At 44.6% G+C, this 24,379-nt stretch overlaps 1 protein-coding gene across 1 annotated transcript; it reads left to right on the plus strand.

Annotated features, from left to right (window-relative positions):
- The first annotated feature begins 2,661 nt into the window (after positions 1-2,661).
- Positions 2,662-24,167, plus strand: SCNN1D (sodium channel epithelial 1 subunit delta). The gene is made up of 13 exons (XM_039727552.1): positions 2,662-3,102; positions 10,133-10,469; positions 11,672-11,933; positions 13,644-13,831; positions 14,785-14,888; positions 15,779-15,942; positions 17,203-17,301; positions 18,472-18,589; positions 19,441-19,519; positions 19,968-20,025; positions 22,190-22,245; positions 23,130-23,205; positions 23,823-24,167. The coding sequence occupies exons 2-13, from the start codon at positions 10,147-10,149 to the stop codon at positions 24,165-24,167; spliced, it is 1,872 nt and encodes a 623-aa protein (XP_039583486.1). The 5' UTR covers positions 2,662-3,102; positions 10,133-10,146.
- Positions 24,168-24,379: the final 212 nt, after the last annotated feature.

Below are 24,379 nucleotides of genomic sequence, written 5' to 3' on the forward strand. Positions count from 1 at the left end.
GGCGGCCGCGGCTCCCTCACGGCTCCAGCCAAGATGGCGGCGCGGCCGGGAAGGAGCGGCGGCGCTTCCGGGGCCCGCGCGCGTTCCGCTTCCGGGGCCGCCAGCGCCGTGGCGGGAACCGTGAGGGGAGGGAGGGAAGGGCGGGAACCGTGAGGGGAGAGAAGGAGGGAGGGAACTGTGAGGGGAGGGAACTGTGAGGGGAAGGGCGGGAACCGTGAGGGGAGCGAGCCCCGGGCCCCGAGCGCCATCCCTGTCGCGACATAAAAGCGAAAAAAGTATCGCGATCGCCGCACGGCCCCAGCCGGGAGCATGGTCCGGATACGTCAATTCCTTCTTAACCAGGAACATTCCCTAAAAATTAATTTTTAACAAGGGAAATCCCATAAAAGCTCCTTTTAAACAAGGAATATCCCCTAAAAACTCCTTCTTAACCAGGAATATCCCCTGAAAAGGTCATTAATAACAAGGGATATCCCATTAAAAATTCACTTTAAACAAGGAATATCCCCTAAAAACTACTTCTTCACCAGGAATATCCCCTAAAATTCATTTTTAGCAAGGGATATCCCCTAAAAACTCCTTTTAAGCAAGGAATTTCCCCTAAAAACTCCTTCTTAACCAGGAATATCCCCTAAAAATTAATTTTTAACAAGGGATAGCCCATAAAAGCTCCTTTTTAATGAGGGATATCCCCTAAAAACTCCTTCTTAACCAGGAATATCCCCTGAAAAGGTCATTAATAACAAGGGATATCCCATTAAAAATTCACTTTAAACAAGGAATATCCCCTAAAAACTACTTCTTCACCAGGAATATCCCCTAAAATTCATTTTTAGCAAGGGATAGCGCACAAAACCTCCTTTTTAACAGTTAATATCCCCCTAAAAACTCCTTTTTACTGAGGAAAATCCCATAAACATTCTTTTTAAATGAGGAATATTCCATGAAAACTCCTTTTTAACGAGGAATGTCCCCTAAAACCTCTTTTTATTCTGAGGAATATCCCACAAAACCTTCTTTTTAACAAGGAATATCCCCAAAAACCTCCTTTTTAACAAGGAATATCACATAAAAACTGCTTTTAAATGAGGAATATCCCCTAAAAACTCCTTTTTAACGAGGAATATCTCATTAAAAACTCCGTTTAAATGAGGAATATCCCAAAACCCCTCATTTTTACTGAGAAGTATTCCCTAAAATCTCCTTTTTAATGAGGAATATCCCAAAGAAATCTCCTTTTTAATGAGAACTATTCCATAAAAATTCCGTTTTACTGAGGAAAGTCCCATTAAAAATTCCTTCTAAATTAGGAATATTCCGTAAAAACTCCTTTTTAGTGAGGAAAATCCCCTAAAAACTCCTTTTAAATTAGGAATATCCCAAAAAGAATCTCATTTTTAACGAGGGTGGAGCAATTAAGGGGAGGTGACAAAGCCATGCCAGGGCAGGTGACATCAGCAGAACTCTGCACAAACAGCAATTAACAATTTAATCAACATTTTAATTAACAATTAGCTGCATGTCATCAGGGCTGCATGGCAGGTGAAGCACCAGAGGTGTAGAAAAGTTAATTTTTTATTTTATGCAGTTGATGTTTATGGGAGTTAAATGGGATTTTTAATGTAGAATATGAATTTTGTTATGTAGAAAATAAATTTTTTTTCAAATAAAGTTTTTTAAAAATGAATTTTTAAAATAAAAATTTAAGAATAATTTAAAAAATAATTTTAAAATATAATTTTTAAAGCTTTATTTGCAATTCCTTGCGGGGGAGCCCTCCAGGGTTGATTGGATTGATCCCAAAAGAAACCCTGCACAGGGCTGGGAGCTGCCACAGGCATTGTGCAATCCCCGGCTTTAATTAGGACCTGTTAATGAGCGCGTGGCTCCTCCATCCCCTCCTTCCCTGCTGCCACGGCAGCTCCTCTTCCTCCTCACCTGCTCCAGTGGAATTCCTGCCCTGGGAATCCATTTTGGGGCAGTTCCAGGAGCTGGCAGTGACTTCCATCTCTTTTTCAGGATTTTTTTGGGATTCCTCACCTGCTCCAGTGGAATTCCTGCCCTGGGAATCCATTTTGGGGCTGCTTCAGGAGCTGGCAGTGATTTCCATCTCTTTTTCCAGGAATTTTGTGGGATTCCTCATCTGCTCCAGTGGAATTCCTGCCCTGGGAATCCATTTTGGGGGCGTTTCAGGAGCTGAGAGGGATTCCCACCTCTTTTTCAGGGTTTATTTTTTGGGGATTCCTCACCTGCTCCAGCTCCCAGCTGGAATTCTTGGATTTGGAATCCATTTTGGGGCTGCTTCAGGAGCTGTGAGGGATTTCCATCTCTTTTTCCAGGAATTTTGTGGGATTCCTCACCTGCTCCAGCTCCCAGTTGGAATTCCTGTCCTGGGAATCCATTTTGGGGCAGTTCCAGGACCCGGGAGTGATTTCCACCTCTTTTTCAGGATATTTTTTGGGGATTCCTCACCTGCTCCAGCTCCCAGCTGGAATTCTTGGATTTGGAATCCATTTTGGGGCTGCTTCAGGAGCTGTGAGGGATTTCCATCTCTTTTTCCAGGAATTTTGTGGGATTCCTCACCTGCTCCAGCTCCCAGTTGGAATTCCTGTCCTGGGAATCCATTTTGGGGCAGTTCCAGGAGCCGGGAGTGATTTCCACCGCTTTTTCAGGTTATTTTTTTGGGGATTCCTCACCTGCTCCAGCTCTCAGCTGGAATTCTTGGATTGGGAATTGATTCTGGGGCCGTTTCAGGAGCTGAGAGGGATTCCCACCTCTTTTTTCAGTTTTTTTTTTAATTTTTGGCTTTTTTCAGGAGGGAGCGATGCTGTTGGCAGCTCCGGGATGGCTGCAGCTCTGGTGTCCTCCCAGCAGGGAGCTTCTGGAGCTCTCCAACCCTCGGGATTCCCCCAGATCCTGCTGGGCCTGACTGGAAACCAGAGCTGGAGCAGGAGCCAAACCCATCCCGGCACATCTGGGATTCCAGGGGGTGCCAAATCCATGAGGAGAGGAACCAGAAGAGGAAGAGAACCCCAAAAAAACCCCAGGAATTGTTCTTCCAGAGCGATGCCAGGAGCAGCTGCAGGTTCCTTCCTCACACAGGTGAGTGAGTGCAAACGAATGCTTGCTCATCCCAGCAGGATTTTAATTTTTATTTTCATTTTCATTTCCGGGCTGGATTTTAACCCTCTGCACCCAGGGCAGGGCTGACGTGGAGCTTGCTCATTAAGGAGGGGTAATTAAGGAATATTTCCACGGCTGGTGATTAACAGATGAGTCATGTGCTCATTGTGCCAGGGAGTTTTATTTTGGAAAATTGGGATTAAAAGCGAGCCCAGCAGGGGTTAAGGGGGGTTGAACCAGCCTGGAGCAGGTTTGGCAGCATTGGGACATCCCAGCTCTGCAGGCTCAGGTCCCTGGGAGGAACTGCAGAGAAATCCCCCAGCCAGGGCTCAAACTTCACACCAAAAACAATTCAGGGGGTTCCAGGGGGGGGGAAAAAAAAATAAATAAATTCAGGGATTGCCAGAGGAAAAACGCAATTTAGGAACTGCCAGAGGGAAAAAACAAAAAACAAAAAAACAAAAAAACCAACCACCAAACAAAAAAAAAATTCAGGGATTCCCAGGGGAAAAAAAGCAATTCAGATTCCCAGAGGAAAAAAAAAGGAATTGAGGGATTGCCAGAGGAAATCTGGTGTGCAGAGCTCCACAGACATTCCAGGAGAGGAGGAAAACATCCAGAAAATTCAGGAATTCAGCACAAAAAGCAATTCAAGGATTCCCAGAGCAAAAAAAAAGCAAATCAGGGATTCCCAGAGGAAAAAAAGCAATTCAGGAATTCCTGAAGGAAATTCGGGTGTGCAGAGCTCCAGGAGAGCAGGAGAACATCCAGAAAATGCTGGAATTCAGCACAAAAATAAATTTGGGAATTCCCAGAGGAAATCTGGGTGTGCAGAGCTCCAGGAGAGCAGGAGAACATCCAGAAAATGCTGGAATTCAGCACAAAAAGCAATTGAGGGATTCCTGAAGGAAATTTGGGTGTGCAGAGCTGCAGGAGAACATCCCGAAAATGCAGGAATTCAGCACAAAAAGCATTGCAGGGATTGCCAGAGGACAAAACCATTGCAGGGATTGCCTGAGGAAAGGTTGGTGGCCACTGGATCAGCCAGTCCAGCCAAGCTGCTGTGGGCAGCAGCTCCCAGTGCTCCCAGTGCTCCCAGTGCCTCCTCCCTTCGCCCTCCTTGCTGTCCCACCCCTCTGGGATTCCTGCTGGCTCAGGAGGCAGAGCCTGCCCTGCAGAGCTCCAGCTGTGCTTCACCCCTCCCTCTGCTCCTGCCCGGGAGGGATGCTGAGCTCTGCGTGTTCTCGAGCTCTGCACGCCCAAATTCCCTCTGGGAATCCCTGGATTGATTTTTGTGCTGAATTCCTCCTATCTCTTGATGTTCTGGAGCTCTGCACACCCAAATTTCCTTCAGGAATCCCTGGATTGATTTCTGTGCTGAATTCCAGCATGTTCTGGATGTTCTCCTGCTCTCCTGGTGCTCTGCACACCAACATTTCTTCTGGCAATCCCTGAATTCCTTTTTGTGCTGAATTCCTTCATTTCCTGGATGTTCTCCTGCTCTCCTGGAGCTCTGCACGCCCAAATTTCCTCTGGGAATCCGGAGTGGGAAGAATGAAGATGGGACACGTGGTATGTTCCTCTCAAATTTTAAAATTATTTAAAAGATTCAAATCCTCTTAACCAGCTGTTATTATTCTGTTCCACCTCTCTTTAATATTAAAAGGAAGTTTCACAAAACATACCTGGAATATTTTTTAAATTTTAAAAAACCCAACATGATTTCAGAAACTTTTAATTAAAAATTGTAATTTAAATTTTTTTTTAATGATTTCAATTTTTAATTTAAGAAATCAAATGAAGAGTTTTAGCAGAGCCAGGTGAAGAGTTAATTAGCTAAAATCTCTTTAACAACCTCCCAGCACTGGGAGCCTTGTTCTGTCACGTTCGTGTCTCTCCTCACCCCGCGTTGTGCAATGAAAATGCAACAATCAATCCTGACAATGCAATTGTTGCACAAGGAGCAGCCACCAAACAGCTCCTGTTGCCTCACCATGGCAGCACCTGGGAAAAAATCCCTGCAAAATTCCCTCCAGGAATTTTTTTTCCTGGAAAATCGGGAAACAAACTGGATCAGCATCACTGAGAAAATCTCCAGGTTCTCTTGGATTTTTGTGGATCCTGAATTTGGAGAGAAGGATGGAAAAAACTCCTTCACTGCTTAAAAATGTGATTTTTTTTTTTTGTTTGTTTCAAAATGCAGAGATTGTGGAGATAAGAACCCTGAGAAAGTCCGGGGGGGTTGCAGGGCTGTAATTAAAAATTCTGAGTAAGGAGATGTTGATTAGGGCTTGGGAGGAGGGAAGGAGAAAATGTTCTGTGTGTCCTGAGGAGCAGCAGCTGTGGCCGTGGCCAGAAGGTTCCTTTCCCCACTTAATTTTAATTTTTGTTTTTAATTTGTTCATTTTCATGGAATCACATCCTATCTAATTGATAAAGGCTGCAGAGGTAAAGAAAATTTAGGAATTTTGCCATTTTTCTTGGAAGTTTTTATGTATGAACTGTGCAAACTCTGTCCTTGGATAATTATTGTATGGGGTTATAAATTCATATATTTCCAGCATAAATCAAGTGTAAGTAGGATTGAAATCAATCAACATCACGAGAGTTTCTTTCCCTTCACCTTTGTCCTTTCTTCCTTCTTTCTGAATCAAATTTCACAAGAAATTTCAATTTTTTTTTTTTGCAAACACTGATATTTCACAGCTGCCAGTGGGAGAGAAAATCCAATTTGAAAAGGCAGGCTCTAAATTTATCTGGATCCCAAATATTCCCATTTTCACATTAAAAAATATTCCTGCTTTTTCCACGTGGGAAAGGATCAAAAAATAATCATGGAAGTTCTCCTTGGTGCCCCAAATCCATTTCTCCATCACTTCTGCCACTCTTTAACCCAACCACAACCCCAACACCTGACTGGAACGGGGTTGGTTTGGTTCTGGTTCCATCTCAGCACCTGAATCCTGCATGGGATTGGGATTGGGATGGGATTGGGATTGGATTTGGAGTTGGGATGGGATATTCTTGGAGAAGCAGGAGGAGATCCTGCTGGTTCTGCCAAGGAATGCAATTCCTCAAGGCTTGGTGGCTCCGATTGCCTGGGATCCCACCAGGCTCTGGACAACAGGGAAAGAAGGCAGGAGGATCCTCCCTGGGTGGGAAAATCCAGAGTGGGAAGGACAGAGATGGGAAAATCCAGAGTGGGAAGGACAAAAATTGGGAAATCCAGAGCAGGAAGAGAAAACATGGAAAAATCCAGAGTGGGAAGGACAGAGATGGGAAAATCCAGAGTGGGAAGGACAAAAATTGGGAAATCCAGAGCAGGAAGAGAAAACATGGAAAAATCCAAAGTGGGAAGAGCAAGGATGGAAAATCCAGAGCAGGAAGAAGATGAAAAATCCAGAGCAGGAAGAGCAAAGATGGGAAAATCCACAGTGGGAAGAGCAAAGTTCCTCCCTAGATGGAAAATCAAGAGTGGGAAAAGCAAAGATGGGAAAATCCAGAGTAGGAAGAACAAAGATGGGAAAATCCAGAGTGGGAAGAACAAAAATCCTCCCTAGATGGAAAACCAAGAGTGGGAAAAGCAAAGATGGGAAAATCCAGAGTAGGAAGAACAAAGATGGGAAAATCCACAATGGGAAGAGCAAAGATGGGAAAATCCAGAGCAGGAAGAAGAAAGATGGAAAATCCAGAGCAGGAAGAGCAAAGATGGGAAAATCCAGAACAGGAAGAACAAAGATGGAAAATCCAGAGCAGGAAGAACAAAGATGGAAAATCCAGAGCAGGAAGAAGAAAGATGGAAAATCCAGAGCAGGAAGAGCAAAGATGAGAAAATCCAGAGTGGGAAGAGCAAAGTTCCTCCCTAGATGGGAAAATCCAGAGTGGGAAGAACAAAAATGGGAAGATCCAGAGTGGGAAGGACAAAGACGGAAAATCCAGAGCAGGAAGAACATTCTGGAATGCGTGGTTATTTCCCTAAAAACGATGACTCTGACCATGAGGGTGAACACGCCAGCGGCGCTTAAACCCAGCTTAACTGCGGTGTAACCTCGGCGTTAACCCGTCTGTCCAGTTCATTCACTTCCTATTATTCCCTGGATCATGCTTTGAATAATTTCCATGGTCTCTTCCTCCAGTCCTGCCCCTTTTGATGTCATCCCTTCCCTCCATAAAGGCTGGACAGCTCCAGGGCCTCCCAAACCCCACAGCTTTGGGCCAGCACTGGATTTCTGCTCAGGGTTAAGCCCAGGGCTGGGTTTAGTGGCTTCTCTAAACGCTCAGTTTCTGCCAAGGTACGGTGTAATTTGGTTATAATTTGATTTTTTTAATGTGTGTTTTTGTATTTGTGGCTATAAATCTTGGGGTGTGCTGTTTGTCCAGATTGTTTCTGAATTATTTTGCTTTATTAAATTTTTAGAATGATTAATTTTAACAAAGCAGATTTAAACAGGATGAATTCACCATAAAGTTAAAATCCCACTCAGAACACCTGAAAACTGAATTATCTCTGACAACCAGGCTTCATCTGGGGGTTTTTGTAGTTAAAACTAGATTTAAAAAATCTGTGTTTGATAAATTCTTTTAGCATTCATTTTGGGTAATTCTTCCTTTTTTTCCACATTTCCTCATGAGCAAAGACTAGATTCTTTTGACATTCATTTTGGGTCATTATTTTTGGTTTTTTATTCCACATTTCCTCATGGCTAAAGACTCAAAGCTTTCATTTCATTAAAATAAATTAAATTAATTTCCTTCATTCCATCACAGAACCTCTCCCAACAATCCTTTAACTTCTCCTGCTCTCCTCGATTTCAACCTCCATCCCTGCAACCCTAATTTTTATTTTATTTTCTGATTTGGAGCAAAGGTTGTCCCGAAGTTTGGACTCAGTAAACTCCTTTTAATGACATAATGAGCAGGGTGATTCACGGGCTGCTGTCACGTTGGAAATTCTCACCGTGTCATCTTCAGGACACGGAAATGTCCCAACGTCACTCAGCTGTCCCAGACTGCCACCACAGCCACTTTTCCATGCTCAGAAATGCTGGAATTATCCCTGGAATAGCACAGGAGATGTTTTAATTACTGGGAGAAATCATAATTTTAAAAAATCTGGATTTTTAGTTGTATTTATGCTGCTCTTTTGAGTGGTTTTCAATTTCTTTTCCATTTCTTTTCACTGCTGTAAATTGCAAATACCTAAATTCCTGTTTATGTGGCAAAATCACTGTTAATAATGTTAATTATTAATAATAATATTATTTAATTAATATTTTGGTGGTCTTCAATAAGCACCCCGAGGGTGTTTTTATTTTATTTCCAGTGGTTTCTACAGTTTTTGAATTCAATTCTTTCTCCACACCCTAATTTGCCCCCTCCCCTCTGTGCATCCAACTGAGATTTTTTTTTTCCATTTCCACCCCAAAATTCCTGCCTGCACCTCCTCTGTTTCATCTTGGAGCAGAGTTCAGGGATGAATTCATCCTCTTTATTCTGCAGCATGAGATCCTACAGCAAAAATTAAAACCAGCTTCTAATTCAACCCATTGAAAGTTGAATTTTTCCCTCATTCTCTGCCATAAGGATGAAACCGTAGTGGTTTTGAGCCAGTCTTGTTTTAAGGCATAAAACAAGACATAAACCAAGAATAAATAAGAAATAATTATATAATAAATAATATATATAATATATATATATAAAAATAAATAATAGTAATAGTAATAATAGTAATAATAATAATAATAGTAAATAATGTTTAAATCAGAATATTCCACTAGCAATATTCCCTGATCATGGATTACAAATCTGAGTTGACACTTCAGAATTTATAATAATTTTATAATAATAATAATAATAATAGTAAATAATGTTTAAATCAGAATATTCCACTAGCAATATTCCCTGATCATGGATTACAAATCTGAGTTGACACTTCAGAATTTAAGCCTGCTCCTTGGAGTTCTTGGAAAGAAGAAAATTCCTCACTTTTTATGGCCTCAAACTTCCCAGCATTATCCCAAATCCACCTTGGCAGGGAAATCCTCTGGAAGTGAGGGAAAGCTCCTCAGAATTCCTCAGCAGCGGCAGAATTTGGGGTTTTTGCTCCTTCCTGGGTGCAGATTCTGGGGGAATCTCCCTGGATTCAGATTCTCTGCAGTTTTATTGTCAGGTTTTCCTAATTACAAACTCGTTTGGGGATAAAAGGTTTGTTTGGAAGAGGAAACTTTGGAGAAGCTTCTTTGGAAAGGCCTCTTTGGAACAGGCAACTTTGGAAAAAACCTGTTTGGAAAAGGACTCTTGGGAAAATCCACTTTGGAAAAGTCTGTTTGGAAAAGCCTCTTGGAAAAAAAACTCTTTGGAAAAGACCACTTGGGAAAAAGTGTGTTTGGAAAAGGTTTCTTTGGAAAAGCCTCTTAGAAAAGACCTCTTTGGGAAAAGTGTGTTTGGGAAAGGTTTCTTTGGAAAAGCCTCTTGGAAAAGACCTCCTTGGAAAAATCCTCTTTGAAAAGAGCCCATTTGGGAAAATTCCGTTTGGAAAAGGTTTCTTTGGAAATGGCCTCTTTGGAAAAGCCCTCTTGGGAAGAGACCTCTTTGGAAAAGCCCATTTGGGAGAAGCCTCTTTGGAATTGAAAAAACCTTTTTTGGAAGAACCCTCTTTGGAAAACGCGCCTTTGGAAAAGACCTCTTTGGAAAAGCCCTCTTAGGAAGAGACCTCTTTGGAAGAGACTTCTTTGGAAAAGCCCTCTTAGGAAGAGACCTCTTTGGAAGAGACCTCTTTGGAAGAGACTTCTTTGGAAAAGCCCATTTGGGAGAAACCCATTTGGGACAGGCCTGTTTGGAAAAGGTTTCTTTGGAAAAAACCTCTTTGGAAAAAACCTCTTTGGAAAAACCCTCTTTGGAAAACGCGCCTTTGGAAAAGACCTCTTTGGACAAAGCCGGTTTGAAGAATCCTCTTTGGAAGAGTCTTTCCCTCAGATTAACACGATTTTCCATTGTTTCTCATGCCCAGAAAGCCGTTTAGATATGGAGCTGGACCTTCCAGGAGGAGAAGGAGAAGCGGCTGAGGAAGGGCTGATCGAGTTCTACAGCTCCTACAAGGAGATGTTTGAGTTCTTCTGCAAGAACACCACGATCCACGGCACCATCCGGCTGGTGTGCTCGGGCAGGAACCGCATGAAGACGGCGTTCTGGACGCTGCTGCTGCTGGCCAGCCTGGCCATGCTCTACTGGCAGTTCGCCCTCATGTTCAGCCAGTTCTGGGCCTACCCCGTGGTGCTCACCATGTCCATGGACTCCGAGCCCAAAATGTTCCCGGCCGTCACCATCTGCAACCTGGATCCCTACAGGTGAGCTGAGGGTTGGGGATGGTCCTGGACGTGTCCTGAAGGTTTGGAATGGTCTGGGATGGGTCCCAAAGGGTTGGGGATGGTCTGGGATGGGTCCTGAAGGTCTGGGAATGGTCTGGGATGTTTGGGAATGGTCAGGGACACGTCCCAGAGCTTTGGGGATGGTCTGGGACGGGTCCTAGAGGTTTGGGAATGGTCCTAGACGTGTCCTGAAGGTTTGGAATGGTCTGGGATGGGTCCTAAAGGTTTGGGGATGGTCCCGGTTGGGTCCTAAAGGTTTGGGGATGGTCTGGGACATGTCCCTAAAGGTTTCGGAATGGTCTGGGATGTTTGGGAATGGTCAGGGACACGTCCCCAAAGGTTTAAGAATGGTCTGGGATACGTCCCAAAGATTTGAGAAATTAATATATTAAATATTAATGTTATTAGAGTTAAGTGTGCTGAGCAGCAGAATTTCCCAGTCCTGCAGGTTTGAGCTGGTCAGTGAAGGATCAGAAATGCAGAATTTTCCCAAAATGTTGATTTTTCCCCCAACCTGCAGGTTTGAGCTGGTCAGTGAGACACCAGAAATGCAAAATTTTCCCCAAATGTGTTTTTTTTTTTTTTTTCCCCAACCTGCAGGTTTGAGCTGGTCAGTGAGGGATCAGAAACACAGAATTTTCCCAAAATGTGATTTTTTTTTTTCCCCAAAATGTGGATTTTTTCCCCAATCCTGCAGGTTTGAGCTGGTCAGTGAGAGATTAGAAATGCAGAATTTCCCCAAAATGATTTTAGCTGGTCCGTGAGAGATTAAAAATGCAGAATTTCCCCAAAATGTGTTTTTTTTTCCCCAACCTGCAGGTTTGAGCTGGTCAGTGAGGGATCAGAAACACAGAATTTTCCCAAAATGTGATTTTTTTTTTTCCCCAAAATGTGGATTTTTTCCCCAATCCTGCAGGTTTGAGCTGGTCAGTGAGAGATTAGAAATGCAGAATTTCCCCAAAATGTGTTTTTTTTTCCCCAACCTGCAGGTTTGAGCTGGTCAGTGAGGGATCAGAAATACAGAATTTTCCCAAAATGTGATTTTTTTTTTTTCCCAAAAAGGGGATTTTTCCCCCAACCTGCAGGTTTGAGCTGGTCAGTGAGGGATCAGAAACACAGAATTTTCCCAAAATGTGATTTTTTTTTTTTCCCAAAAAGGGGATTTTTCCCCCAACCTGCAGGTTTGAGCTGGTCAGCGAGCAGCTGGAGCAGCTGGAGCTGATGGCCGAGGAGTCGCTGACCTTCCTGTACGGCCCCAGGGCCGCGGCCCGGCTGGCCCTGCTGAGGGCCAGGGACAGGGCCAGGAACAGGGCCAGGGCCATCCGCGTCCAGGCCTGGGCCAACCTCAGCAGCGCCGCCTTCCGCCTCAGCCACAACTTCTCCCTGGTCCGCATGTGGGACCCCAGCGCGGGCAGGAAACAGGCCAGGGTGGGATTCCGGCTGGTGAGCGGCGCCGCGGCACCGAGGGGTGGGGGGCACCCCAGGAAAGGGGGGGGTCACCCCAAAGAAAGGGGGGGTTCACCCCAAAGAAAGTGGGGATTGGGATGGGGATTCACCCCAAAATGCCTGGGGATTCACCCCAAAATACCTGGGGGTTCACCCTAAAGAAACTGGGGATTCACCCCAAAGAAAGTGGGGATTGGGATGGGGGTTCACCCCAAAATACCTGGGGATTCACCCTAAAGAAACTGAGGATTCACCCCAAAGAAAGTGGGGATTGGGATGGGGGTTCACCCCAAAATACCTGGGGATTCACCCTAAAGAAACTGAGGATTCACCCCAAAGAAAGTGGGGATTGGGATGGGGGTTCACCCCAAAATACCTGGGGGCGGCACCGAGGGGTGGGGGCACCCCAGGAAAGGGGGGGTTCACCCCAAAGAAAGGGGGGGTTCACCCCAAAGAAAGGGGGGATTGGGATGGGGGTTCACTCCAAAATACCTGGGGGTTCATCCCAAAGGAACTGGGGATTCACCCCAAAATCCCTGGGGATTCACCCCAAAGGAACTGGGGGTTCATCCCAAAGGAACTGGGGATTCACCCCAAAATCCCTGGATGGGATTTACACAAAAATAGTCTATTACTATTATGGGAACAATAATAGTTCCCATATAATACAATTATATATATATATAAGATTTAGTAAAAGAATATTTAATTTACATGCTCATCTATATTATATGTATATTTTAAATATATTTATAGGTATTTAATATATATTATATAATATAAAAAAGTTATATATGACAATATATTTAATAGATAATATAATGTAATGTAATATAATATAATATAATATAATATAATATAATATAATATAACATAATATAATATAACATAATATAATATAACATAATATAATATAACATAATTCACCCCAAATACGTGGGGATTCACCCTAAAGAAACTGAGGATTCACCCCAAAGGAACTGGGGATTCACCCCAAGAAACTGGGGATTCACCCCAAAATACATGGGGGTTCACCCCAAAGGAACTGGGGATTGGGATGGGGATTCACCCCAAATACCTGGAGACTGGGATGGGGATTCAAAGAAACTAGGGATTCACCCCAAAATACTTGAATGGGATTTACACAAAAATAGTCTATTACTATTATGGGAATAATAATAGTTCCCATATAATACAATTATATTTATTTATTTATTTATTTATTTATATTACATATTACATAGTAAAAGAATATTTAATTTACATACTAATCTATGTTATATGTGTACTTTAAATATATTTATAGGTATTTAATATATATTGTACAATATATTAAAGTTATATATGACGATATATTTAATAGATAATATAATATAATGTAATGTAATATAATATAATATAACATAACCTAATGCAATGTAATACAACATAACATAATATAACATAACATAATATATATTACTGACATGCAAATATCATTTTCTTTTGTAACTGAGGAAGATTTTGAATAGCTGCTGATTGCCACAAAATAATGGCATAATATAATCTAATATAACGTAATATAACGTAATATAACATAACAAAATATAACGTAACATAACATAACATAACATAACATAACATAACATATAACAACTGTTATCACACAACCCAACCCATCCCAGCACACCAACAGCCCCTTTTCCCTCCCTGCCCTCCGTGTCCCAGTGCAACTCCACGGGCGGGAGCTGCTTCTACAACTGGCACCCGTCGGGCATGGACGCGCTGCTCGAGTGGTTCCGCTTCCACTACATGAACGTGATGGCCCAGCTGCCCCCGGCGCTGCCCCCGCACCCGCAGCACTTCCAGCACCTCGTCTACTCCTGCCAGTACGACGGGGAGCCCTGCCGGCCCAGGTGGGGGCACCAGGGGAAGGGCAGGGGGTGTCGGGATGGAGGAGGGTGAGGAGTTCTGGAATGGCTGCCAGCCCCAGGTGGCACCAAGGGCAGGGGGTGTCGGGATGGAGGAAGGTGAGGAGTTCTGGAATGGCTGCCAGCCCCAGGTGGCACCAGGGGCAGGGGGGATGTCGGGATGGAGGAAGGTGAGGAGTTCTGGAATGGCTGCCAGGGAGGTGGTGGCACCAAGGGCAGGGGGTGTCAGGATGGAGGTCTACAGGAAGGTGAGGAGTTCTGGAATGGCTGCCAGGGAGGGGGTGGCACCAAGGGCAGGGGGCGTCAGGATGGAGGTCTACAGGAAGGTGAGGAGTTCTGGAATGGCTGCCAGGGAGGGGGTGGCACCAAGGGCAGGGGGCGTCAGGATGGAGGTCTACAGGAAGGTGAGGAGTTCTGGAATGGCTGCCAGGGAGGGGGTGGCACCAAGGGCAGGGGGCGTCAGGATGGAGGTCTACAGGAAGGTGAGGAGTTCTGGAATGGCTGCCAGGGAGGGGCTGCAGTCACCATCCCTGGGTGTGGCACTGGGTGCCAGGGTTGAGTTGAGGTGTTGGGGCTGGGTTGGACTCCATGGTCTTGAAGGTCTCTTCCAACATGGAGAATCTGTGAATTCTGTGAATTTGGGGGAATTTAGGGAATTCCCAGGAACCAGGGAGGTGCTGGAGTCACCACCCCTGGGTGTGGCACTGGGTGCCAGGGTTGAGTTGAGGTGTTGGGGCTGGGTTGGACTCCGTGGTTTGGAGGTCTCTTCCAGCCTGGTCATTCTGTGGTTTTGGGGTTTCCAGGGAATGCACAGCTCCTTCCCCCTGTCCCAAACACATCCAGCTTGGAATGAAGGTGGTGTCACACTTGTAATTAAAACCCCAATCACATTTCTCTTGATTTTCCATTAAAACTCCACCAAATCTCTGATTTTCCAGTGATTATGATCACTTCCACCACCCAGTTTTTGGGAGCTGCTACACTTTCAACAGCAAGGGGACAGATCCCTTCTGGGCAGCCACAAAACCAGGAATTCCTTATGGTGAGTGATCTGCAAAATGGGGAAAAAGAGCTAAAATTAAGAGAAATAATTAATTTTTTCCTCAGTGCAGGATATAGTGGCAAATTTAGGCATCTCTTTTGTGGCACAAATTCAGCTTAAAAAAGCAGAATTTCTTTTTAGTTTGGAGCAGGATATTCTTACAATGTTTATTACAGAATATTGGGGTTTATTGGGTTTTATTTATAGGTGTTTTTATTATTAATTATGGGATTATTGAGGGATTGGATTGGTGCCATTGTCACCAGGGCTGTGAGGATTCAAAATGGCTCTTGAGGGATCCCAGAACCCAAATCTGGGACCCAAACCCAAACAGCAGGGATTTATTTATTTATTACTCCAGCTGTCCTCCTGTCCCCCCCAGGTGATCTCCTGTCCCCCCCGCTGTGCTCCTGTCCTCCTGTCCCCTCCCAGCTGTCCTCCTGTCCCTCCCAGCTGTCCTCCTGTCCCCTCCCAGCTGTCCTCCTGTCCCCCCAGCTGTCCTCCTGTCCCCCAGTTGTCCTCTTGTCCCCCCAGGTGATCTCCTGTCCCCCAGGTGATCTCCTGTGCCCGAGCTGTCCTCCTGTCCCCTCCAGCTGTCCTGCAGTCCCCCCAGCTGTCCTTCTGTCCCCCAGGTGGTCTCCTGTCTCCCAGCTGTGTCCCCCAGGTGATCTCCTGTCCCCCCGTGTGTCCCCAGGGCTGTCCTGCTGTCCCCCACCATCCTCCTGTCCCCAGGGCTGTCCTGCTGCCCCCCCGGTGATGTCCTGTCCCCCCGTGTGTCCCAGGGTTGTCCCTGATCCTTTGCCCAGCACTGGGAGCTGTCCTCCTGTCCCCCAGCTGTCCTGCTGTCCTGCTGCCCCCCAGGTGATGTCCTGTCCCCCCGTGTGTCCCAGGGCTGTCCCTGATCCTGCGGGCCGAGCAGAAGGAGCACATCCCTCTGCTGTCCACCGTGGCTGGGGTGAAGGTGATGATCCACAGCCACAACCAGACGCCGTTCCTGGAGCACGAGGGCTTCCACATCCGCCCGGGCATCGCCACCACCATCGGCATCCGCCAGGTGCGGGGTCAGACCAACCCAGAGCATCCCAAACCATCCCAAACCATCCTAAACCATCCTAAACCATCCCAAATCAAACCATCCCAAATCATACCATCCCTTTCGGCATCTGCCAGGTGCGGGGTCAGACCAAACCCAGAGCACCCCAAACCATCCCAAACCATCCCAAACCATCCCTTTCGGCATCCGCCAGGTGTGGGGTCAGACCAAACCCAGAGCATCCCAAACCATCCCAAACCATCCTAAACCATCCTAAACCATCCCAAATCAAACCATCCCAAATCATACCATCCCTTTCGGCATCTGCCAGGTGCGGGGTCAGACCAAACCCAGAGCACCCCAAACCATCCCAAACCATCCCAAACCATCCCTTTCGGCATCCGCCAGGTGTGGGGTCAGACCAAACCCAGAGCATCCCAAACCATCCCAAACCATCCCAGACCATCCCAAACCATCCCAAACCATCCCTTTCGGCATCCGCCAGGTGTGGGGTCAGACCAAACCCAGAGCATCCCAAACCATCCCAAACCATCCTAAACCATCCTAAACCATCCCAAATCAAACCATCCCAAATCAAACCATCCCTTTCGGCATCTGCCAGGTGCGGGGTCAGACCAAACCCAGAGCACCCCAAACCATCCCAAACCATCCCAAACCATCCCTTTCGGCATCCGCCAGGTGTGGGGTCAGACCAAACCCAGAGCATCCCAAACCATCCCAAACCATCCCAAACCAAACCATCCCAGACCATCCCAAACCATCCCAGACCATCCCAAACCATCCCAGACCATCCCAAACCATCCCAGACCATCCCTTTTGGCATCCACCAGGTGGGCACGGTCCCTCGGGGGCACGGGGACACCTGCTGGGCTTGGGGTCCTCTCTCATCTCCTCACTGGGCTCGACCCCAAATAAAAAGTCCCAAATGTTCTTTTGGCTCTCAAAATGTTGGAGCCTGATTTCATTCCCGCTTGATAGATATGATATAAAACATAGAAAATAGAAACTATTAATGTATATAATATGTTGTGTATTAATTAATTAATATTTATTTATATTGTTTCCCATATATTAATTACCAAGGTGCAGCTCTGCTGCTCATTAACTCCCTGCCCTTCCTGCAGTGCAGTCCTGAGGGTGATGGCTGGCTCCAATTAACCCTGCTCATCACCCAGGGCTCCAATTAACCCTGCTAATCCTGGAGGCACTAATTAATGAACCCTGCTAATTAATCAGCCCAGTTCCTTTGTGTCCCCACAGGACCAGGTGAATCGCCTGGGTGGCAACTACGGCAGGTGCACCACGGACGGGGCGGACGTGGCCGTGGAGCTGCTCTACAACAACTCCTACACCCTGCAGGTATTGAGCCCGGCTTAGCTAAACCGGGCTTAGCCAGGCTGCAGCTACTCTCCAGCAACTGTACACCCTACAGGTACTGAGCCTGGCTCAGCTAAACCCAGCTTAGCCAGGCTGCAGCTACTCTCCAGCAACTGTACACCCTACAGGTACTGAGCCTGGCTCAGCTAAACCCAGCTTAGCCAGGCTGCAGCTACTCTCCAGCAACTGTACACCCTGCAGGTACTGAGCCCGGCTTAGCTAAACCCGGCTCAGCTAAACCCAGCTTAGCCAGGCTGCAGCTGCTCTACAGCAACTGTACACCCTGCAGGTACTGAGCCTGGCTCAGCTAAACCCAGTTTAGCTAAACCTGGTTTAGCCAGGCTGCAGCTGCTCCACAACTCCAATTTTTTTGCCCTTGTCTCCTAAAAGCTCCATCCCATAGTTTTGGAATTTTTTCTGATTTATCCAAATATTTTTTGCCCTTTTCTCCTAAAAGCTCTGTACTACAGATTCAGAATTTATTTTTAATTATCGCAATTTTTTTGCCGTTTCTCCTAAGAACTCCATCCTCCAGATTCTGAATTTTTTCTGATTTATCCAATTTTTTTTACCCTTTTTGTCCTAAAATCTTCATCCTAGACAATCAGAATTTATTTTTATTTACCCAATTTTTTCCCTTTTTCTCCTAATAACCCCACCCTACACATTCAGATTTTTTTCTAATTTATCCAATTTTTTTTCCCCTTTTTCTCCTGCCACAACAACTCCAATTTTTTTGCCCTTGTCTCCTAAAAGCTCCATCCCATAGTTTTGGAATTTTTTCTGATTTATCCAAATATTTTTTGCCCTTTTCTCCTAAAAGCTCTGTACTACAGATTCAGAATTTATTTTTAATTATCGCAATTTTTTTGCCGTTTCTCCTAAGAACTCCATCCTCCAGATTCTGAATTTTTTCTGATTTATCCAATTTTTTTTACCCTTTTTGTCCTAAAATCTTCATCCTAGACAATCAGAATTTATTTTTATTTACCCAATTTTTTCCCTTTTTCTCCTAATAACCCCACCCTACACATTCAGATTTTTTTCTAATTTATCCAATTTTTTTCCCCTTTTTCTCCTGCCAGTTCCATCCTAGAAATTTGGAATTTTTTTGGTTTATCCCAATATTTTCCCCTCGTTTCCCTTCTGCAGGCCTGCCTGCACTCGTGTTTCCAGCGGGCCATGCTGCAGCGCTGTGGCTGCGGCTACTTCTACTACCCGCTGCCCGCCGGGGCTCGCTACTGCGACTACAGCCGCCAGCCCGCCTGGGGTGAGCAGAATAAAGAAAAATAGAAAATATTGTAGTAAAAATATAAAATATAATTGTAAAAATATAAAATATAATGATCAAAATAAAGCCTGGGTCCCTGGAAAAAGTACAAATATAAATAGAAATATTGTAGTAAAAATATAAAATGTAATTGTAAAAATATAAAATATAATTATAAAAATAAAGCCTGGGTCCCTGGAAAACATCCCTGGGATTGCCTGGGGAAATGGCGGTACTGCGACTACAGCCGCCAGCCCGCCTGGGGTGAGCAGAATAAAGAAAAATAGAAAATATTGTAGTAAAAATATAAAATATAATTGTAAAAATATAAAATATAATGATCAAAATAAAGCCTGGGTCCCTGGAAAACATCCCTGGGATTGCCTGGGGAAATGGCGGCACTGCGACTACAGCCGCCAGCCCGCCTGGGGGGAGTAAATATAAATATAAATGTAAATGTAAATTATAAATATAAATATAAAATATTACAGCAAAAATAGAAAATATAATTGTAAAAATATAAAATATAATTATGAAAATAAAGCCTGGGAATTCACTGGATCCTAGGAAATAATCCCTGGGACTGCCTGAGGAAAAAATTCCTGGAAATTCCTGAGTCCCTGGGAAATCCTTGGAATCCCAGAATTCCCTGAGTTTAAAGGATCCTGGATCCGTGGGGTCAGAATTATCTTTAAGGTCCCTTCCAACTCAAAATCCTGGGATTTTAGGATTTAATCCAGGATTTTCGGATTTAATTCTGATTATTTTCCTTCGGGATAATTCCAAAGGCAGTGGGAATTCCTGGGAATTCCCGGGAATTCCCAAGCCTGTTCCTTCCATGCCATTTCCAGGGCACTGCTTTTACCAGCTCTACTCCCGGCTCAGGAATCACCGCCTGGATTGTTTCCAGCACTGCCCCAAACCCTGCAGGTGAGCCCCAAAAATCTCAGTTCAAATTTCAATTTCATCCTCCCATCTTTTTAAAATTTAATTAAAATTAAAATTAAATTTATTCGAAATTTAATGTCATCTGAATGTAATGGAAATTGATATTAAATTTAAATTTAATGTCATCTAAATGTAATGGAAATTGAAATTAAATTTAAATTTAATTGTCACATCTTTTTCTCATTTAAATTTAATTATTTCTATTTATTCTATGTAATCAATATTTAATTTAGTAGATAAATTTATTTATATTGATTATATTTATTATATTTAATTCTTAGGGTTTATTTTGTGACCTGAATTGGGAAGCTTTTCCCAAAGCTCTGAAGAGCTGCCCTGGGAATTTTCTGGATTTCTGGGAATTCTCCCTGGGCAGCTCCTGGTGCTCAGAATTCCAGGTTTTTCAGGATTCCTGCTTTTTTCTCCCCAGGGAATCCCTGTACAAGGTCTCAGCTGGCACAGCCAAGTGGCCCTCGGCAAAATCCCAGGTACTGCAAAAATTCCAGTCATGAAAATTCCAATGGAAACATTCCAATAATGAATATTGCAATAACAAATATTCCAATAATGAATATTCCAATAACGAATATTCCAATATTCCAATAATGAATATTCCAATAGAAACATTCCTGTAATGAATATTCCAATTAAAATATTCCAATAATTAATATTCCAATTACAAATATTCCAATAGAAACATTCCTGTACTGAATATTCCAGTAACAAATTCCAATAATGAATATTTCAATAACAAATATTCCAATAATATTCCAATAACAAACATTCCAATAATGAATTTCCCAATGACAAACATTCCAATGCCAATAGTCCAATAATGAACATTCCAATAACAAATATTCCATTAAGAATATTCCAATGGAAACATTCCTTTAACAATATTCCAGTGACAAATATTCCAATAACAAATATTCCATTAAGAATATTCCAGTGGAAACATTCCTTTAACAACATTCCAATAACAAATATTCCAGTGCCAACATTCCAATGCCAGCGTTCCATTAACAACATTCCAACAGCAAATATTCCAATGCCACAATTCCAACGTCAGCATTGCAATGCCAAATTCCAATAGCGAATGTTCCAATGCAAATATTCCATTGGAAATATTCCAGTGCCAACATTCCAATAAAAAATATTCCAATGCCAACATTCCAACGCCAACATTCCAATGGAAACATTCCAATGCCAACATTCCAATAACAAATATTGCAATTCCAACGTTCCATTAACAACATTCCAATGCCAACATTCCAATAACAAATATTTCTATTTATTCTATGTAATCAATATTTAATTTAGTAGATAAATTTATTTATATTGATTATATTTATTATATTTAATTCTTAGGGTATATTTTGTGACCTGAATTGGGAAGCTTTTCCCAAAGCTCTGAAGAGCTGCCCTGGGAATTTTCTGGATTTCTGGGAATTCTCCCTGGGCAGCTCCTGGTGCTCAGAATTCCAGGTTTTTCAGGATTCCTGCTTTTTTCTCCCCAGGGAATCCCTGTACAAGGTCTCAGCTGGCACAGCCAAGTGGCCCTCGGCAAAATCCCAGGTACTGCAAAAATTCCAGTCATGAAAATTCCAATGGAAACATTCCAATAATGAATATTGCAATAACAAATATTCCAATAATGAATATTCCAATAACGAATATTCCAATATTCCAATAATGAATATTCCAATAGAAACATTCCTGTAATGAATATTCCAATTAAAATATTCCAATAATTAATATTCCAATTACAAATATTCCAATAGAAACATTCCTGTACTGAATATTCCAGTAACAAATTCCAATAATGAATATTTCAATAACAAATATTCCAATAATATTCCAATAACAAACATTCCAATAATGAATTTCCCAATGACAAACATTCCAATGCCAATAGTCCAATAATGAACATTCCAATAACAAATATTCCATTAAGAATATTCCAATGGAAACATTCCTTTAACAATATTCCAGTGACAAATATTCCAATAACAAATATTCCATTAAGAATATTCCAGTGGAAACATTCCTTTAACAACATTCCAATAACAAATATTCCAGTGCCAACATTCCAATGCCAGCGTTCCATTAACAACATTCCAACAGCAAATATTCCAATGCCACAATTCCAACGTCAGCATTGCAATGCCAAATTCCAATAGGGAATGTTCCAATGCAAATATTCCATTGGAAATATTCCAGTGCCAACATTCCAATAAAAAATATTCCAATGCCAACATTCCAATGCCAACAGTCCAATAACAAATATCCCATTAACAACATTCCAATGCCAACATTCCAATAAAAAATATTCCAATGCCACCATTCCAACGTCAGCATTGCAATGCCAAATTCCAATAGCGAATGTTCCAATGCAAATATTCCATTGGAAACATTCCAATGCCAACATTCCAATGCCAACATTCCAATAAAAAATATTCCAATGCCAACATTCCAACGCCAACATTCCAATGGAAACATTCCAATGCCAACATTCCAATAACAAATATCGCAATTCCAACGTTCCATTAACAACATTCCAATGCCAACATTCCAATAACAAATATCCCATTAACAATATCCCATTAACAACATTCCAATGGCACCATTCCAATGCCAACATTCCCGTGGCAGGACTGGGTGCGCCAGGCTCTGCGGCACCAGAACGGCTACAACTCCAGCAGCAGCAGGTAAACCCTGGGGTCACCCCGTCCACGGGGTCGTCCCAGTGCCAACGGGGTCATCCCAATCCCAGTGGGGTCGTCCCAGTGCCAACGGGGTCACCCCAATCCATGGGGTCATCCCAATCCCAGTGGGGTCATCCCGATCCATGGGGTCATCCCAGTGCCAACGGGGTCATCCCCAGATCCATGGGGTCATCCCAGTGCCAACGGGGTCATCCCAGTGCCAACGGGGTCGTCCCAATCCCAACGGGGTCATCCCAATCCATGGGGTCTGGGCTGGGCAAGGGAGGGCAGCAGGAAAACCTGCAGGATCATCCCCAATAAATCCCAATAAATCCCCAATAAGGCCCAAAGAAACCCCAATACATTCCCAAGAAGTCCCCAAAAAATGTGTCCCAGTCCCAACTGGGAATGTCCTGGTGCCAATGGGGGATGTCCCCATTGCCAGCTGGGAATGTCCCCAGTCCCAGCTGGGCGTGTCCCCACGGGCACTGGAAATGTCCCTGGTGCCAGCTGGGCGTGTCCCCGTGGCCCTGGGCATGTCCCCAGGTGTGTCCCATGTCCCTGGGCATGTCCCAGTCCCAGCTGGGCGTGTCCCCAGGTGTGTCCCCGGGCGTGTCCCGGTGCCAGCTGGGCGTGTCCCCAGGTGTGTCCCATGTCCCTGGGCGTGTCCCAGTCCCAGCTGGGTGTGTCCCCAGGTGTGTCCCCAGGTGTGTCCCCGGGCATGTCCTGGTGTCCCCGGGCGTGTCCCCCTGCCAGCTGGGTGTGTCCCATGTGTCCGGGCGTGTCCCTGGGCATGTCCCGTGTCCCCGGGCGTGTCCCCAGGCATGTCCCGGGCGTGTCCCAGGTGTGCCCTGGGCGTGCCCGGTGCCAGCCGTGTGTCCCCGCAGGAGGGACATTGCCAAGGTCACCATCTTCTACCGGCAGCTGAGCTCGCAGGCCGTGCACGAGGCCCCGCTGCTCTCGGTGCGTCCCAAATCCTCCTTTGGTATTTCCATGGAATTCCGGGCAATTTTAGGAGGATTCACTCCTAGGATTTCATTAATTACCTTTATTTTGTGTGATGGAAAAATAGATCTCTTTATTTCTATTGTAATAGAAAATAATTAACAAGGAATTCATTTAAGCTTTATTTTACATGATTTACAAATATAGATTTGTTTATATGCTATTATTAATGAATTTTAATTTGTTATTATTTTTATATATTATATATATGTATATATATGTGTATATATATATATGTGTGTGTATATATATTTTTATAATTATTTATATATATGTATAATTTATATATATATATTTATATTTATGTGATAATATTAATTATTAGTCAGCTTAACTCCCAGGCTGTGCATGAGGCCAGCAGCAGAATTCCTGTTCCCAGAGCTCAGATAAATAAAAAAATCAGATTCTTTTTTTCCCAGGAGAAGCTGCTGCTTGGAGCTTTGGGATCGGATTTGGATTTTTATTTATGGAAAAATGAGCCACGGATCCCATTGCTCCAGATACGGGTGTGGGGAACAGCACAAACACACTTTGGGGTTTTTTATTTATTTTTTATTTCGCATTTTCCTCCCCAGGAGAACCTGCTGCTGTCCAGCATGGGCAGCCAGTGGAGCCTGTGGTTCGGCTCCTCGGTGCTCTCGGTGGCGGAGATGCTGGAGCTGCTGCTGGACGCGCTGGCGCTGGCCCTGCTGCTGTGCCTGCGGCGCCTGCGGGGCCGGGGAGCCCCGGGAGCCCGGCCCGGCCCGGGGGGACCGGGAATGGCGGGGGGGACCCTGAGGGACCCCGGAATGGCGGGGGGAGCCCCGGGGAGCCCCGGGGAGCCCGGCCCGGCCCGGGGGGACCGGGAATGGCGGGGGGGCCCTGAGGGACCCCGGGGAGCCCGGCCCGGGGGGACCCCGGAATGGCGGGGGGAGCCCTGAGGGACCCCGGAATGGCGGGAGGGGGCCTGAGGGGCTGGAATCCCCAAATTCTGGGGGAAAAGTGACTGGGATGTCCTGGATGCACACCTGAGGGGCTGGAGAGGCTTGGAATTCCCAAATACTGGAGGAGAAATATCAGGGATGTCCTGGATCCACACCTGAGGGGCTCGAATTCCCAAATTCTGGAGGAAAAGTGTCAGGGATGTCCTGGA

Source organism: Passer montanus, unplaced genomic scaffold (genome assembly GCF_014805655.1).
Source record: "Passer montanus isolate IOZ18808 unplaced genomic scaffold, ASM1480565v1 scaffold62, whole genome shotgun sequence".
Lineage (NCBI taxonomy): Eukaryota > Metazoa > Chordata > Aves > Passeriformes > Passeridae > Passer > Passer montanus.

Bases quoted from the DNA above. Each gene is read 5' to 3' on its own strand.
- SCNN1D (XM_039727552.1), top strand. From the start codon at position 10,147: ATGGAGCTGGACCTTCCAGGAGGAGAAGGAGAAGCGGCTGAGGAAGGG. The intron at 10,470-11,671 runs GTGAGCTGAGGG...CCCAACCTGCAG, and splicing joins TGCAACCTGGATCCCTACAG to GTTTGAGCTGGTCAGCGAGC. The intron at 17,302-18,471 runs GTATTGAGCCCG...TCCCTTCTGCAG, and splicing joins ACAACTCCTACACCCTGCAG to GCCTGCCTGCACTCGTGTTT.